At 34.6% G+C, this 16240-nt stretch overlaps 2 protein-coding genes across 2 annotated transcripts; one reads left to right on the forward strand and one right to left on the reverse strand.

Moving 5' to 3' along the window:
• Positions 1-6220: 6220 nt before the first annotated feature.
• LOC145126491 (subtilisin-like protease SBT2.4) lies at positions 6221-12916 on the forward strand. Its single transcript, XM_079061851.1, has 10 exons — positions 6221-6317; positions 7112-7267; positions 9251-9408; positions 9798-10195; positions 10281-10376; positions 10452-10521; positions 10589-10871; positions 11062-11402; positions 11652-12192; positions 12507-12916. The coding sequence occupies exons 1-10, from the start codon at positions 6221-6223 to the stop codon at positions 12914-12916; spliced, it is 2550 nt and encodes an 849-aa protein (XP_078917977.1).
• A 21-nt stretch (positions 12917-12937) lies between these two features.
• On the reverse strand, positions 12938-16240 carry LOC145125220 (O-fucosyltransferase 15-like). The gene is made up of 10 exons (XM_079060714.1): positions 15763-16240; positions 15384-15473; positions 15195-15300; positions 15024-15085; positions 14848-14936; positions 14536-14656; positions 14305-14448; positions 13894-14213; positions 13579-13819; positions 12938-13423 (listed from the first exon to the last, which is right to left on the reverse strand). The coding sequence occupies exons 1-10, from the start codon at positions 15976-15978 to the stop codon at positions 13088-13090; spliced, it is 1725 nt and encodes a 574-aa protein (XP_078916840.1). The 5' UTR covers positions 15979-16240; the 3' UTR covers positions 12938-13087.

Consider the following 16240-nt stretch of genomic DNA (forward strand, 5'->3'; position numbering starts at 1 on the left):
TTCAAGTGGAGGAGAATTGTAATGCCCCGACTCTCAGGTATAAACTTCCAGTCTTGTATTTCCAATTTTTAAGGTCGACTCGACGAGTTGGATACCCTGACTCGTCGAGTAGGCGCGGTTTTGGTCGCGGGGCTTAAGTGACCGACTCGGCGATTCGAAGGACAGACTCGACGAGTAGGAGCTGAAGGATGAAACCCTAATTTTCGGGGTTTCACACCCTATTTAAAGGATCATTAGCCTCCCTTGGCCTCCCCTCACCGTCCCCTTGAGCTCTGAAACCCTAATTCGTGTGTGTGCCCCATTTAGTGTGATTTTCAAGTTGGAAGGAAGATCTTGTTGCAAGGAGCTTGAAGATCAGGAAGCTTGAGGCAAGGAACGTGTGTAGATCTAAAGTCTACCCCAGTTTAGCATCATTTGAAGGTATCAAGTCGTTACCTTGATCTTCTTCTAGCTAGAACCTTCTATATTTGAGTTTTGGGGCCATTTTGGCATATTGGTGCTTCATTTCGAGTGATGAACCAAGATCTGAGGTTGCAACTTCAGATCTAGGCTCATCTTGGCCCTTACAATCATAAAGTCTCAGCTTTTAGCATGCTAGTGTAATTCCCTTTCCTAGAATCTCTTCTTTAGCTTGATTTAAGTCATTAACACCTTGCATGTACGTAAAGTTTGCAACTTTACGTAAGAAGTATGCCTTAGGAGCTTAGATCTATGTTATGGAGCTTTGGAATGGCTTAAAAAGCATATGAATGGAGAAAAGACTGAAGGGACTCGACGAGTTGCATGGTCAACTCGACGAGTCCGATGAATATTGTTGTGCAAGGACTTCTGCATGAACTCGGCGAGTCAGTAGGGTGACTCGGCGAGTCAGCTAGGGTTTTCCCGACATTTGGACACGCATGAACTCGACGAGTATCAGGGAAACTCGACGAGTCAACCAGGGATTTCACGACTTCTCGAGTTCAGGAAGGACTCGACGAGTCGGTGAACTGCACTCGACGAGTCGGGTCAACATGGACTGTTGACCTTGACTGTTGATTTTGACTTTGACCAAGGATGACCAGTTTGACCTCTGGGGTATTTTGGTAAAATTAGAAATTTATGGAAATGGTTTTATGGTAACTATAGGTGGTGGAGTTCGTGTCGGTGATTCGAGAGTTTGAGTTATCACTTCAGTGCGACATTTGTGAGGTGAGTTATCCTCACTATACTAAGGGGTCTAAGGCACTAAGGTCGGCCCATTGGATTCAATATCCCAGTAGTTGATTACGTGTTGAATATGAGATGATTATGCATGCTAGTTTGCTATGCCAGTTAGGTAGATCTGTAGGACTACCTATGTTACTGTTCGATTATCAGTATGTGTTATTAGCTATATATGTGGACATGTTGTGTGGGTAGGGTTGAGGTTGCACTATCTCGTGCAGTGACCAACAAACCCTGGAGAATGCCAGATATGAGCTGAGGGCCGGGAAGTCATACCAGACTCATACTGAGGACTCATTAGCATACCAGATATGAGCTGAGGACCAAGTGGTATGCCAGACTCGTACTGAGGGCAAGTCAGATATGTTTCAGTTGTAGGACTACAGGGGCAATCCAGTCATAAGATGTGGGTTCGAAAGCAAACCAGACTTATGTTGTGGGCTCGGAGGCAAGCCAGATGTGAGTTGTGGGCCCGGAAGGCAAGCCAGACTCACATTGTGGGCTCAGGGGGGTAATCCAGTCTGTAGAGCTGTGGACCCATTACATGCTGTTATATTGTGAATTGTTTGTTATGTATCGGTATATTAAGGGAACTCACTAAACTTCGGGCTTACAGTTTCAGTTTTGGTTTCAGGTACCTCAGATGATCGCTGGAAGGCAAAGGCGTGATCGTACAGCTCCTCACTTTTTATGACTATGCTTCTGGGATACTCTAATATGGAATTATTTTGAAAACAAATTTGTAATAACTGATGGTTTCTAAATGTTTTTAAAAGTTTAAATTTGGCTTGATTTTTTTATGGATGTTACAATAATGGTGTTGCATCTAAAGAGGAAGACCTCCACTTCTTTATTGTGTGTGTGATCGGACCATCACAGCCTTTATTCTACCGTCTGCTTCCATCGATCTAAACCATTGCAATCAACCTTCATCTTCTTGTTTTTCGTTTCAGTTATCATGTTGATGGATGTTTGATTATAGTTATCTTCAACAAGAATCTTGAAGATGAAGGGGTTCTGTATAGATCTGCAATTGAATGTTTTTCTTATTTTTGGGAGGTTCCAACAACGTTGTTCTTGTTTCTGGGAGGTGCCCTCAACACAAAAGGTCGTTGATTAAGAAGGTCTTTAGGAATATGTTATTGCAAGGTACCAAATCGATTAATCCCCTTCTAAATTCGGTGTTTCTAGGTTAAATATGAATATCAAGTGACATAATTGTCAATTTCGATTTGAATTCGATGCACACAGTTGTCAATTGGGATTCTAGGTCTTGTTTCTTTGTTTTTTTTTATATAGAAGACTACACTTAATCTTTAAAATCTTCCTCAAGTTGGATTATTGGATTTGTTTGATGCGAGTTATATAATTGTGTGGAATAAGCGAAATCAATATTAAGTCTTAGTTTTTTTTTCTTGATTTCATTTCTTTCATATCGTATTAATATATAATTAATTATTAAATCCATATTCATATCACTATTGTTGGCATAATCTTGTTGGACATATCAGGAAAAGGAAGAAGGGTTCTCCTTCTGGTAAGTATAAAGTAGTTTTCATTAAACCATTAACCTTACAGATTACCTTTAAACTAATTTAAATTTGTACTCCCTTTACAGAATAAACTAGTTCTATTGTTTGTTATATTATAAAATTATGAAATAATCGAAATTGATGTTAATTTTTTGGGAAAATCGAAGTTGATGATAAACAAGGTACTCAAATCGTGGAGCCAATCAGTTGATGAATTCTTAGAAACTCAACTGTCTTAAAATGATGTGAAATTGGTAGAATCTGTACAAGCAAACTAGGTGCAAGAAAGTTTGGCATTATCGCTATTCCACCAATTGGTTGTTATCTAGTTGCACGTATGGCTGAAATGAAAGAAGATGATTATTGGATTTTTCAGTTTAATATTTTTTGTAATATATAAATTAGTCAGTGGGTTTTTTGACTATTAACATTTTATTATATTTTTCTCAAACAAAACCAGGTCAATGAAATGTTGGAAATCAATTCTTTGTATCATTCATATCAGATATGAATACATAGTATGAACATGTGAGAAGAAGTAGCAACAATATTTTTTCAGACCGGATTAACAATATATTCTGTCAGAATGGATTGGAAACAATAATCTCTCAGAATGTATTAGTGTTTTACTTAGATTTCAACGTTTTTATTTAATTTTTAACCAATCTTAATTTTATTCTTTTAGAATAAATGTAATTGTTAACTGTTATTAGTCGTATTCTTTCAGAATGAATGTAATTTGTGTTCCTAGTTGTATTCTTTCTAAAATAAATGGGATTGCTGATTCTAAAATATTAAATTTCGTTTCATATAAAATATGTATTCATTAAAAATTATTAATGTTTACAATATGTATATAGTATTCTCTCAGAATATATAATGTTTTTTTTTCAAGATAATCATAAACACATTCTTTTAGAATGTTCGAATTAATAGAATTATTATCCAGAAAAATTAGATTTTTAAAATTATGAGAATTAATTATTTCATAAAATTCGTAATTTTCCTTTTTTAAATTTATGTTAATGGACTAAAATACCCATACAATGAAATTAGATGGTATTTTTCAATTATCTTTAATTCAATAATAATTATTAATCACTTTCTTAAAATAACTAAAATGATTGTTCCACAATCAATCATGCATCCACACAATAAATAGTTAGAATACAATAATCTAGCCTATATATATATATATATATATATATATATATATATATAGGGTTAGGTTATTGTGTTCTAACTATCTATTATGTGCATGTAGAATTGATTCTGAACAATCATTTTAGTTATTTTAAGAAAGTAATTAATGTATATTACATGTTGAAGATATAATGAGTATTAATTAAATATTCAACATTTAATATGTATTAATTACTTTTCTTAAAATAACTAAAATGATTAGTCTAGAATCAATTTTACATGCACACAATAGATAGTAGAAACATTTGAACTTAACTCTCTCTCTCTCTCTCTCTGTATATATATATATATATATATATATATATATATATATATATATATATATATATGTGTGTGTGTGGGAAAACCTCGAAAAAACCCAACGTATTTTCATTAAATGCTTAAAAAAAGCATTATATTAATTTTTAGTACACTAAAACCCTTATATTTTCTAAAATTCTTATATATTATTTTCTGACCTCAGAAAAACCTAATCTATTTGCATGAAAGGATTAAAAAAAACCATTATATTATTTTTTTTAGTGCATTTAACCCTCATATTTTTTAATTTTTTTTTAAATTGTAACAATAGAAACGTTAAGAATCAATAACCTAACATTTTTGGCTATCTAGGACTTACCGAGCTCAATGTCTTAAATGATACATTTTAAAAAATATAAGGGTTTTAATGTACAAAAAAATAATATAGTGGTTTTTCATGAAAATATGTTGGGTTTATATATATATATATATATATATATATATATATATATATATATATATATATATATATATATATATAGGCTTAGGTTATTCTATTCAAAGTAATTATTATGTTATTGTATGCATAAATGTGGGCCAATCATTTTACTTATTTTAAGAAAATAATTAATACATATTATTAAATTAAAGATAATTGAAAAATACCATCTAATTTCATTCTAAGGGTATTTTAGACAATTGAGATAATTTTAAAAAAGGAAAATTCCATATTTTTTGGGATAATTAACTCTCTTGATTTTAAAATTATAATTTTTTTAATTACTTTAATTTTAATTATAACGTAATTTTTATAATTAAACCTGATTTTATTCTGTCAAAATGACATTCTTTTTATAATGATATTCTATGAAAATTCAAGTCATAAACTAATAAAGAGACTTACTTCTCGCAGAATGAACAAATTTTTAGATACAAGTTAAATTTTTTCTATCACATCTTTGAAAAAATAAAAAACTTTATATTTTATTCTATAATAATGAAACACTCCCTAATAACAAACAAATATAATATGTAGATTATTCTATTGGAATATACTATTACATATACTCTTATCATTCTATTATAGATTAATCTAACAGAATATTACAATGAGTAGTGCATTTTTCTGGAAGATCAGTGACCATTGAGGATTGTTCATGTCTATCCCAAACGCATTCATCCAACCTTCGGGTCATTGATCATCATGTACTTCATTTATTCTATGAGAATAACTGTCATGAAAATGAATTATGTAAGAATAAAACTATGTGAGAATGCTTTTATACGACAAAAATAAAATAAATTTTAGTAATTCTAAGAGAACTCATACAACATGATAAAATCAAGTAACACAAATAACGAACTTATAAATTATTTTTGTGTTCTTCAAGAATTTGAACATCAAGTTCTCTTTCAGACATTTCTACAAACACCTGGTGTGCAATATTCTCGTAGAATTATTTTTGTGTTCTTTAAGATTTCTACAAACCCTTTCCATATATCACTACATAATCGTAATTCTTTAATAGAAAAATGAAAACAAATGATGTTGATGATTTGATCATCTACTCATCACCAAACTACTTTAAGAAACAAACACGATCAACAGATATACAATTCAATTCAAACACTGATTAACAACCAACAATCAGAAATCAAAGTTTGATTAATGATTACCTGTAAATCTGTGATAGTAATCGATCAGAATTTCAAAATTAACTTTCAGGCCCTAATATTCCATTAACGATCGACGTAGCCTCGATCTGTCTCTCTTCCGCTTCGACTCCTTTCTCAGCTGACTCAATACCTTCCTTCGCAATCTCCAGCGCTTCTTCCTCTGCCTTCTTCAGCTTCTTCCCCAATCCGAAATAGCCCTGTGTCCTCCGCCATCGACGATATCTCCATTGCCGTAATTGTCATTGTTGACGTCATAAGAAACAATAGATGTCTTCGGCTCTGGCCATCGAATCGAATCGATGGAGGCGCGACTTTAGGGCATTGTGCCTTATAGGAGAAGAATCAGAAGGGGAACTCAATAAATGGACACAGAAGGGGAACTCATCGAATCGATGGTGGTGGATCTTCTGTGGGCGTTGGTCGATGGAGTGTCTAGGTTTTATAAACTAGAGAAATTAGGTTAAAAGTCAGATACCATAATTATAGAGATTATTTTTGGTAGTTACTAAACAAATTACTATATTACCATTATTTATTTAATTAATTATTTGATTTTTTATTTAATTTTGATTGGCCCACATTTATGTATACAATAACACAATAATTAGTTTAAACAAATGAACCTACCTCTATATATATATATATATATATATATATATATATATATATATATATATATATATATATATATATATATATATATTCGCCGTTTCCTAAAAAATAGTATATAATTAGATTTTGTAAATTTTATCATACTATATTATTTTATTATTATTATTAAATTGACTATTAAAGATCATATGTAGATGTTAATGGCATCTCTATCATCGGGGCGTTGAGAGTGGGCAAAATGGACAGCTGTACAGGGCTTAATTTTTTTTATTATATTTTATATATTTTTTTATTTAAAAATAAATTTTATAATAATGATAAGAGCCATTTTTTTATTCGTCTTGGGCCTTTAAATGTATTTAATTTCTCCGGACCGGATCTCTATCAAATTTCATTCCTCCAATTTTATTAAATATTCAATGAATATAAATAAATAAATGTTTAATAACTAAAAAATATCATTAAATTTAAATTAAGACACAAGAAACATGAACATGTAAAACGTTTTTAATCATCATAACCCACCAAAAAGGTCTAACAAATGCAACGGTTACACAAAAAAAGTCGGCTGATTAACATGCTTTTTCAACATTAAAATTATTGTTACTAATTTATTCATTTGTTATCATTACTACCAATAGGAACCTGTAGCTCTCTCCTTGCATTAACAATGACAGTTTCTTTGCAATTTCGACTTGTGTTCTTATTTTTGTTTTGTGCCATTTGTGTTGCTGAAGAACGGAAAATATACTTGGTGATGGTGGAAGGCAGTCCACCCGTTGCGTTTTTTCAAGATAGCACAGTTTCTCGCAAATCTGGCGAAAAAATAGATTTTGATAGGTAAATTTTATATCTGAGCCGGTGTTTACTTCAAGTAATATATCCCTATTTTTTATGCTAATATCTAGTTTTATTAGTGTGAAGTATTTTATATATCTCATTCAATCACATGAACTATACATATATACATGAAATACAAGTTTTGGGCCTATCTATACAAGAATATAACAGGAATATATGACAAGACAAGTGGACTAAATATATTTACTAGTACGCCCCCGTAGTTGGAGCAGGAGATGGAAAATAGATACTCAAACCGGATCTAAAATCGGTGAAGAGTGATGAAAGAAGTCTGGTAAAGATGTTAGCGCACTGAAGAGGATAAATGGGGCATGAAGAACTCAAACTTGAGCAGTGTTGACCTTATCCCGTACAAATTTGGTGTTGCACGAGATTGGTTGAAAGGTAGACCATGCTGACATTGTCACGGTAGACTAGGGGTGGCAAATCGGGTCATCGTGTCGTGTTTTTGTCTAACACGACACAACATGACAATGTTTTATGTAACACGAACACGACACGACACAATCTCGGGTTTTTTTTTAAACTAACACGAAAACGAACCTATTAAAAAACGGCAAACATGACACGACACGACAAAGATAACATGAAATAACAATAATGAATTTAGTTAATATTTATTCATACATAACACGACAAACACGAAAAACACGACAAAAAATGTTAAATCTTATCAATTTCGTGTCAAATTTTGAACACGAACACGACACGACACGACGTTATGTTTTTTACACTTGACACGAACACGACACAAACACGAATTCAAATTTCAGTTTCGTGTCGTGTATTTCTGTCGTGTCGTGTCATCAATTGCCACCCCTACGATAGACAATGATGACGTTTGAAAGATGATTGTGAAGCTCGCGAAGCAGGTTCCTAAGCCAACATGTTTATGCAACAACATTAGCTACACCTTTGTAGTCGGCCTCGCCACTAGAAGGAGAAAAAATGGCTTGTCTCTTGGATGAGTAGGAGACAAGGTTATCGTCGAGATATACAGAGTACCCGCTAGTAGTTCAAACCCCGATGGCTTCAATCAAGGGTAGGAGAAAGGTGTGCAACACAATTCTAAAATTGGTTGCATAGTATCATCATCAAACACGAGCCCTCACCCTATCCTCGCAAAACGGGGAGTCGCAGTGGACAGCTGGAAGCCAAAAGCCCTCACCCTATATCATAAGAGACAACACATTTAGCTAATTTACTTAGGCTGGAGAGAGTGGAGAGGCAAGGAGTTCAACATCTCCTACGTGGAGCTTGGCATGCCATGGGCATCCTCCCCTAAAGCTCGGCAAGCGAAGAAAAACATGTCTTCCTCGGCAGCCCACAACCGAGTCTCTCTCCTCTACAAAGGTTGGGCGTTGATATGGGTAAGGGGGAGGCTGAGGTGGTGTCTAACACCCACGACACCACTCTCCCGTCCTTATATGTGGGTCTTTTGGAATTATAATTATCTTAAAATGGTAGGACGGGTAAAATTTTAAGTACCAAAAATTAAAACATGTCGATAATTGTCTAACTTCTAAAAATAATTTACTAATAAAATTAAATTATTATTTTACAATTTTTTATAAATGTCGTGTTGGATACAAAACTAGTATGTGGTTTTTAAAAATTACGTCAAAAAAAAAAAACTTAATTTAGCGGTAAGAGCTTTTGACTTTTATTTTAAACAAAAAGCTCCGAACTTAAAAGCTACTTCAAATTGCTTGAGTGAGATTTTAGTTTTTGGTTTATTTATTTAATTTTACACATTTAACAGTTAATAGTTTATGAATACATAAACGTTTAAATAAAATATTATTATTATTATTATTATTATTATTAATTAATTAATTAACTAATTATTTAATATGGGTATATTTATACAATTCGAAGTTTGTAGGCAACTAATAGACAGTTTTTATGAACACCTTTTTGGCATATGTACAGTGAAGTATTAAAGGCTCACGCAAAGTACTTGGAACACTCTCATGACCAACTTCTACAATCCACATTAGATGAAGGAGCTTACGACAAGCTTTGTAGCTACAAACACATTGTCAATGGCTTTTCTGTCCATACGACCCCTACTCAGGTCCTTTCTTTCATACCGCACTTCTTCTCTTTTCATCATGATTGGTTGACGTAATGAAATGTGGAACGAACAGGTTGGACATAGTAACAAAACGAGTCATTACATTCCATGGTAATCAAGTTTGGTTGGCCCGTAGAAATGGAATAAATTTTCTTATGAATTTTTATGTTACGTGTATATACAATAGTTACCATTAAAAAGAAAATGGAAAGATTCACAATATTCCTTCACGAATGCTCTAATATTCCATTCCATGATCCATCCAACAAAACAAACAACTTTTTCATTCCTATAAAATGAACCATCCCATTTCATTCAAGATTCCATCATACCAAATAGTACATAACACCTCTAATCTTCAATGCCATTTTTTGTCATTTCACATATAGGCCAAGAAGTTAAAGAATGCACCAGGAGTTAAGTTCATAGAGAAAGATAGAGGAATGAAAATGATGACAAGTTATACCCCTAACTTTTTAGGGTTACCCCAAGGAATTTGGACAAGCGAAGCAGGCGATAGAAATGCGGGTGAAGGGATTGTTATCGGTTTTGTTGACACCGGTATTAATCCTGATCACCCGAGCTTCACATACGATCCTCAAGACGGGTACCCAAAGAACAGGAGTCGGTTCCTGGGGATCTGTGATGAAGGACCTCATTTTCCAAAGAATTCGTGTAATGGAAAGATAGTTTCAGCTAGGTTTTATGCAGCTGGAGCACAAGCGAGTGGCAAATTAAATGCCTCAATCGATATATTGTCCCCCTATGACTCGGTTGGACATGGAAGGTATAATTGAGATTGAGGTGAAAATGTAAGGACTGAATATGAAATATTTCATAAGATAATTAAAAATGGTTCCTTTTTTTTTCAGTCATACAGCATCAACTGCTGCTGGTAACCATGGAGTTCCAGTGGTTGTCAAAGGATCCTACTATGGAAGAGCTAGTGGGATGGCGCCACGTGCACGGTAATGAGTCAGACATTATACGTTGTGCTACTCTCATTATAGATTTGACTTACTTCTGACACCATTTTGACACAGAATTGCTGTTTATAAGGCTATATATCCGAGTATAGGAACTAGAACAGATGTTATTGCAGCAATGGATCAAGTAAGGTCATCCCCACCCCCACCTCACCCTTGTGTTTCAACTCACTAAGAAACTGGTAATGGTGCAGGCAATAAAAGATGGAGTTGATATCTTGTCACTTTCAATAGGGCCAGATGAACCACCAGAGAAAACGATTACTATGTTAAGCATGTTTGATATTTTTATGTTGTTTGCCCACAAAGCCGGAGTTTTTGTGGTTCAAGCTGCAGGTAACCGTGGTCCGGATTCATACTCAACGCTCTCATACAGCCCGTGGGTTGTAGGTGTGGCTTCATGTGACACCGATAGAACCTACCCCAACTCTCTTGTTCTTGGAAATGGCCAAAGATTTAATGGTATCGGATTATCGGGTATACTTACATATATGTTCAATGGTTCAATTTTTTAGCACATGCAACCAATGAGGTTCACTGGGTAGGCTGTGTGGACCAGCTCAGAGGTTGCTGGAAAAATAATTTTTTTACAGAAACAGATTGTACCCGGTGGTCCCAACCAAACTGTTTTATCTATTTTTGGTAATTGTACTATTGTGATTAACAGGACCAAGCTTTGGAGAAGAGTTGCAAAAATATAAGTTGGTGTTGGCTAAAGATGCAGTCTTGGCAAATGGAGATTTTCCAAGGACGCCGCAATACATAGAAGAGTGTCAACATCCTGAGGCACTTGATCCCATAATCGTACGACAAAGTGTTGTGATATGCATGTCTTCGACGGGGTTTAATAACGGGTCTTCAACTCTAACGGACATTACCAACACCGGGAGGGCCCTAGGGTTCATAGGTTTCGTGTTTGTTGCTAATCCTAGATATGGTGATTACATAGCCGAGCCATATCCGTTCTCTATTTCCGGAATCTTGATTCCAAAAGCTAACGATACACAGGTATAAATAGCAATGTACTTTCATTGATTTATTTATTAGAACATCATAGATTTATTTCTTCATATAACAATATTGTATTTTGAAAAATATACCCGATTGCGTGACAATTAGTTTCAATGTACGCTAGAGTACCTCTTTCAAAATACAATGTTTTAATAAGAAATAAATGATAGTAATATGTAATATAAAGAACTGAAAGTATGATGTAATAATAAACAAATAAATGAAAATACGTTGTTATTTTTGCAGATGATAATGGATTACTACGAGAAGCACACCGAAAGAAATGATAAAGGAGTTGCAACTGCTTATCACGGGCGAGCTGCTATAGGAGAAGGTAGACTTGCTAAGTATAACGCAAAAGCTCCGATTGTGAGCAGATTTTCTTCAAGAGGACCTAATTTTATCGACAAAAAACGGGACCCGATAGATTTGTTGAAACCCGATATATTAGCTCCCGGCCATTTGATTTGGGCAGCTTGGAGCCCAATGAGCGTGAAAAATCCGATGCTCGAGGGTTGTAACTTTGGATTAGTATCCGGTACAAGTATGGCAACGCCTCACATTGCTGGTGTGGCAGCATTGATCAAGCAACGATATCCTTCATGGTCACCATCGATTATTGCTTCCGCCATGGTAACAACCGCCACTACATATGATAAACGAGGGGAACCGATAATGGCCGAAGGTCAGGAAATGTATAAATTGCATCGATCTAAGCCTTTTGATCATGGTGCCGGTCTTGTAAGCGCCACAAATGCTCTTGATCCGGGGCTCGTTTTTACATCAGGTGATGTTAGAATTTTTTTTTAACCTAACTTTGTATGTAATATCACACGCGTATATACCAAAATATTGTATGATTTTGGCAACATGTTTAAATCACTTATCCGGCCTCAGGGGTCACCCATCCTTATACTACTCTCGTCTGAAGCTTAACCATGACACTTAATCATGGAGTTGTGATGGGATCCGGTGCTTAAATGCTTTAAAACTATCTTGGAAAGACAATCAATAACCAAAGCATACAAAATCTTGGTACTTACGTATAAAGATGTTATAATGCATTTTATGAATTCGTGTACTAACGTAATTATCAAACAGGGTTTGATGACTATATGAGTTTCTTGTGCTCGATTCCAAACACCGATCCAAAATTCATCAAAACTGTAATCGGTGAACCATGCTCACACTCCTTTCGTGCACCATCAGATCTAAACGTCCCTTCGGTCACCATTTCATCACTCAAGGGATCACAATTAGTGAGAAGAACAATCAAGAATGTTGCCAAAGAGATGGAGACCTACGTGTGTGCGGTGGTGCCTCCCCATGGAGTGTCAGTCGAATTAAATCCACCATGGTTCACCATAATCCCACAAGGCACCCAAGATTTGGAAGTCAAACTCATCGTTACACAAGCAAATGATTCATTTAGCCATGGTGAGATTATACTAACCGGAAGTTTGAAGCACATAGTAAGAATACCCCTTTCGGTATTACCTATCTCAATGTAAAACAATCAATCTTGATTATGTAAGAATAAAGGTGTTTGTTATCTTTATATAAAAATATTACTTTTACATTTGTTGTATCTCAATGATTAGAACCTATCTCATCATATAACATACAAATTGTGAAAGATTAATGTAATAAACGAATGAGAGAGAAAGAAATGATTACAACAATTATCGAGGGCGAATATGTAAAGTAGCTTCTTGTGTATTGCACATACATTCACTGCAACGAGGGTATCTATATACACTCCTTCCCACGGGTCGGGCGAAGACCCGTTTGTTTTGTCTAACCGCTTTTCTAATTCGGGTCTCGAACATCTTCCACTCGATCGTATTGTTCTTCAAAAATATGTCTGCAAGTCTGCGTTTATTTGGTCGAATCGTCGGCATTTTCCCGCCACCGTAGTATACTCTGTAACCCGATACCAAAGATGATAGTTGACTTCCTGAATCGGTCATGGCGAATACATCGGATGCTGTACACGTTATGAAATCTAGCGCCGCTAGCTGCAAAAAATAAGATAGAATTTGAAACCGATGGAAAATTCTCGAATTAGGGCAAAAAAAAATAGATGGATGATTTCATTCTTCCTTTTTAGAATCAGTTTTCTCGAATTAGGGTAAATTTGTAGTTTTGAAAGAGAAATACATGATCGATTTACCTGAGATGAGAAGTTCAAGAATGGTTGGATTTCCGATGATGAAAGCAGGTTTTCTTTAGTGACCATATTAGGAAACAGTGTGGTTAAAGCTTTTAATCTCGATTTTCCTCCATAAATCTGTGCACCTGCTAGAAAGATTCGTGTTTCGCGCTTGAAACCAAGTCCAGCAAGCATAAGCACGGTTTCTTCCGGCATCAATGGACATAAACCAGCTGCTTTAAGTCTTTCCGGAGAAGGCGATCTGAAATCGGATTCAAAGGGAGATTTTAGGGTTTAGAGCGTAATTCATACAAGTAAGAACAGACGAATTCATACTTGGTGGTGTTCTTGAGTTCCGTTAATCCGGGAAAATGTATTTCACGATATGCTTCAAGCTCCTTCCTTTCTTCTTCACCCCCACCAAAATCACATAAAGAATGAGCCACCATGTCGATTTCAAACCTCAGATGTAAACCCAAGTATCGAAAATCTTTTTTAATTTTTCCCTTTGATTTTGCAAACGACCCTACTAGATTTTCATCCAATAATCCCGAATGCGACGCATTTTGACGCATTCTTTGAATGAGCAAAGCAGCTGTTGCTTGAATTTTTGGAGTAAACTGAAGCGCATGAAAATTACATCTACATCGGAGTCTCTGTTTCAAATTCCCAAATTATAAACAACATTTTAAGCAAATCTATCTTGAATACATGAATTTACCAATAGATTAATTATAGTCAGAATACCTGCAAGTGATATGGTATTGGATCAGACGCCAATCGATTACCAAATCCCACAAAGTGAACGACTCGATTCTTCATTAAAAGTGGAAGAATATATTTCAAATAAAAACTGGGTTTTGCCTCTTTTGCAATATCAACATCCGTCACCTATCATAGTTTAAAAAAACACAAAAAATCAAACATTTGTTAGCAAAACTGACAATTTTGAGAGAGATAAATCCATAAATCACTCACCACACTACCAATGGCTTCAAGATCCAAAGACTTCAATTCCTTTGGCAATTCCTTCACTATACGGATATCAGGTTTCATGTAGTCGATAAAATAGTCCTCCTGATAGATATCTCCAAATTGACTATAAAAATACAATATTTGACTTTAATGAGGATTATTATTTAAAGTTCAATGTTGTAGAAACAAATGAAACACAGCAGATATTAGCAATAAAGCAGAAAACAATGAAAATAGAATGTTATAGCCTATAAATAAACATATAAATGAAAGTATTTTGTTATTTTGTGCATTTAACCCAACACGAGTTATTACCTAATATCTCTCCAAACGCTACTGAACATAAAGCTTGGGATAACAAGAGTTGCATTAAGTAATCTTGCAACTGCAACAATATTGCAGACCTGTTACAAATAAACCCGAAAAAATTCGTTCTTGCAAATTGTTACAAATGAAAAAACATTAAATAAGTGAAATTAAACATAACTTACAGCTACACGTTGCTGATTTATACCACCATTTGCAGTAACCATAATGTAACCATTGTTTCCCTCTGAACAATATGAAGTGAAACACAACAAAATAAAAGATATATCCCCTAAAATACAAAGTAAATCATCGAATTTTTGATTATTTGAATATCAAAAAGAGAGAAATTTCACCACTTGGTTTCCAAACACGTTGATCAGAACAAGGTTGCCATGATGCAGCAACAGCATGATAGGGTTCCAACCATAAATCTTTGGGCTCAACAGACTTGTATTGATTCTGAAAATAACAATAATAAGCAACAAAATATGAGAAAAACATATTTTTATAATAAAATGTTGAAGGTTTAAGTAATCACTTACTTCTGCTAATGCATGAGCAGCTTTATACAACAGCCTTGCATAAGCGGTTTTATGTGGCTTCTTTCCTTTACTAATCTTTCTCAGTTCTTCCTGGAAGTTGAAAAACGGAATCAAGCTAAAACAAGATCTTAATTCGATTATACAGCAAAATGCAGAAGAAAAACGCCATTAGAACATTCAATTTCAGCTCAAACTATCAATGATCTGTAAAACTATGACGGATTGATTAGACTACCAATCGAACGGAATTAGTTATTCCCAATTGAAATAATCCAAATTTTTGCCCAAATTAGTGGGGTTTTAGCACAATTCAACACGAAGGATCAAAGATCCACCGACAATCGTAAAGAATGAGAGAAACAATTATTGATTAAATTACCGGAAGCGAGACTGTGGAGGAGTTCGATTTCAAGAACCGCAATTTGAGACCTTTAACAGGACCCGAATCTTGGATCCGAGAAAGCATCCAGAAATTCATGAGAATGAAGAATGCGAGAAGAATCCCAAATGCTAAACGGCTTCGATTCGAAGCTATCTTGAACCCCATCACTTTTTTCTTCATCGTATGCATCTTGTGCTGCTGTTTTTGCTCCATATTTACAAATCCCGATAAACATTTACTAGTAAACGAACTTGATTTATGTCTTAGATTGATTCATGTATAACGAAAATGAGAGTATTTGTGATTTGGAGCTTGGGTTTCGTCTCTACTAGCTTTAACAAAATTGGGGATAAAGGAGACAGATTTTACTATTTTAGTGAGAAGTAATGGATACCCAAATACAGGTTTTTCAAATCTTTCTTGAGATGAAAATGGAAGGGAAAATTCTCAAGATTGATATTTATTTTTCTTTTTA

Source organism: Lactuca virosa, chromosome 7 (genome assembly GCF_052849685.1).
Source record: "Lactuca virosa cultivar CGN04683 chromosome 7, Lactuca_virosa_CGN04683_v6, whole genome shotgun sequence".
In the NCBI taxonomy this organism is placed as follows: domain Eukaryota; kingdom Viridiplantae; phylum Streptophyta; class Magnoliopsida; order Asterales; family Asteraceae; genus Lactuca; species Lactuca virosa.

Excerpts from the sequence above, each read along its gene's own strand:
- LOC145126491 (XM_079061851.1), top strand. The coding sequence starts at position 6,221 with ATGGACACAGAAGGGGAACTCATCGAATCGATGGTGGTGGATCTTCTG. Across the intron at positions 6,318-7,111 it reads TTATAAACTAGAGAAATTAG|GAACCTGTAGCTCTCTCCTT; the intron begins GTTAAAAGTCAG and ends TACTACCAATAG. Across the intron at positions 9,409-9,797 it reads TCCATACGACCCCTACTCAG|GCCAAGAAGTTAAAGAATGC; the intron begins GTCCTTTCTTTC and ends TTTCACATATAG.
- LOC145125220 (XM_079060714.1), bottom strand. The coding sequence starts at position 15,978 with ATGGAGCAAAAACAGCAGCACAAGATGCATACGATGAAGAAAAAAGTG. Across the intron at positions 14,657-14,847 it reads AGCGTTTGGAGAGATATTAG|TCAATTTGGAGATATCTATC; the intron begins GTAATAACTCGT and ends GTATTTTTATAG. Across the intron at positions 13,820-13,893 it reads GAACTCAAGAACACCACCAA|ATCGCCTTCTCCGGAAAGAC; the intron begins GTATGAATTCGT and ends ATCCGATTTCAG.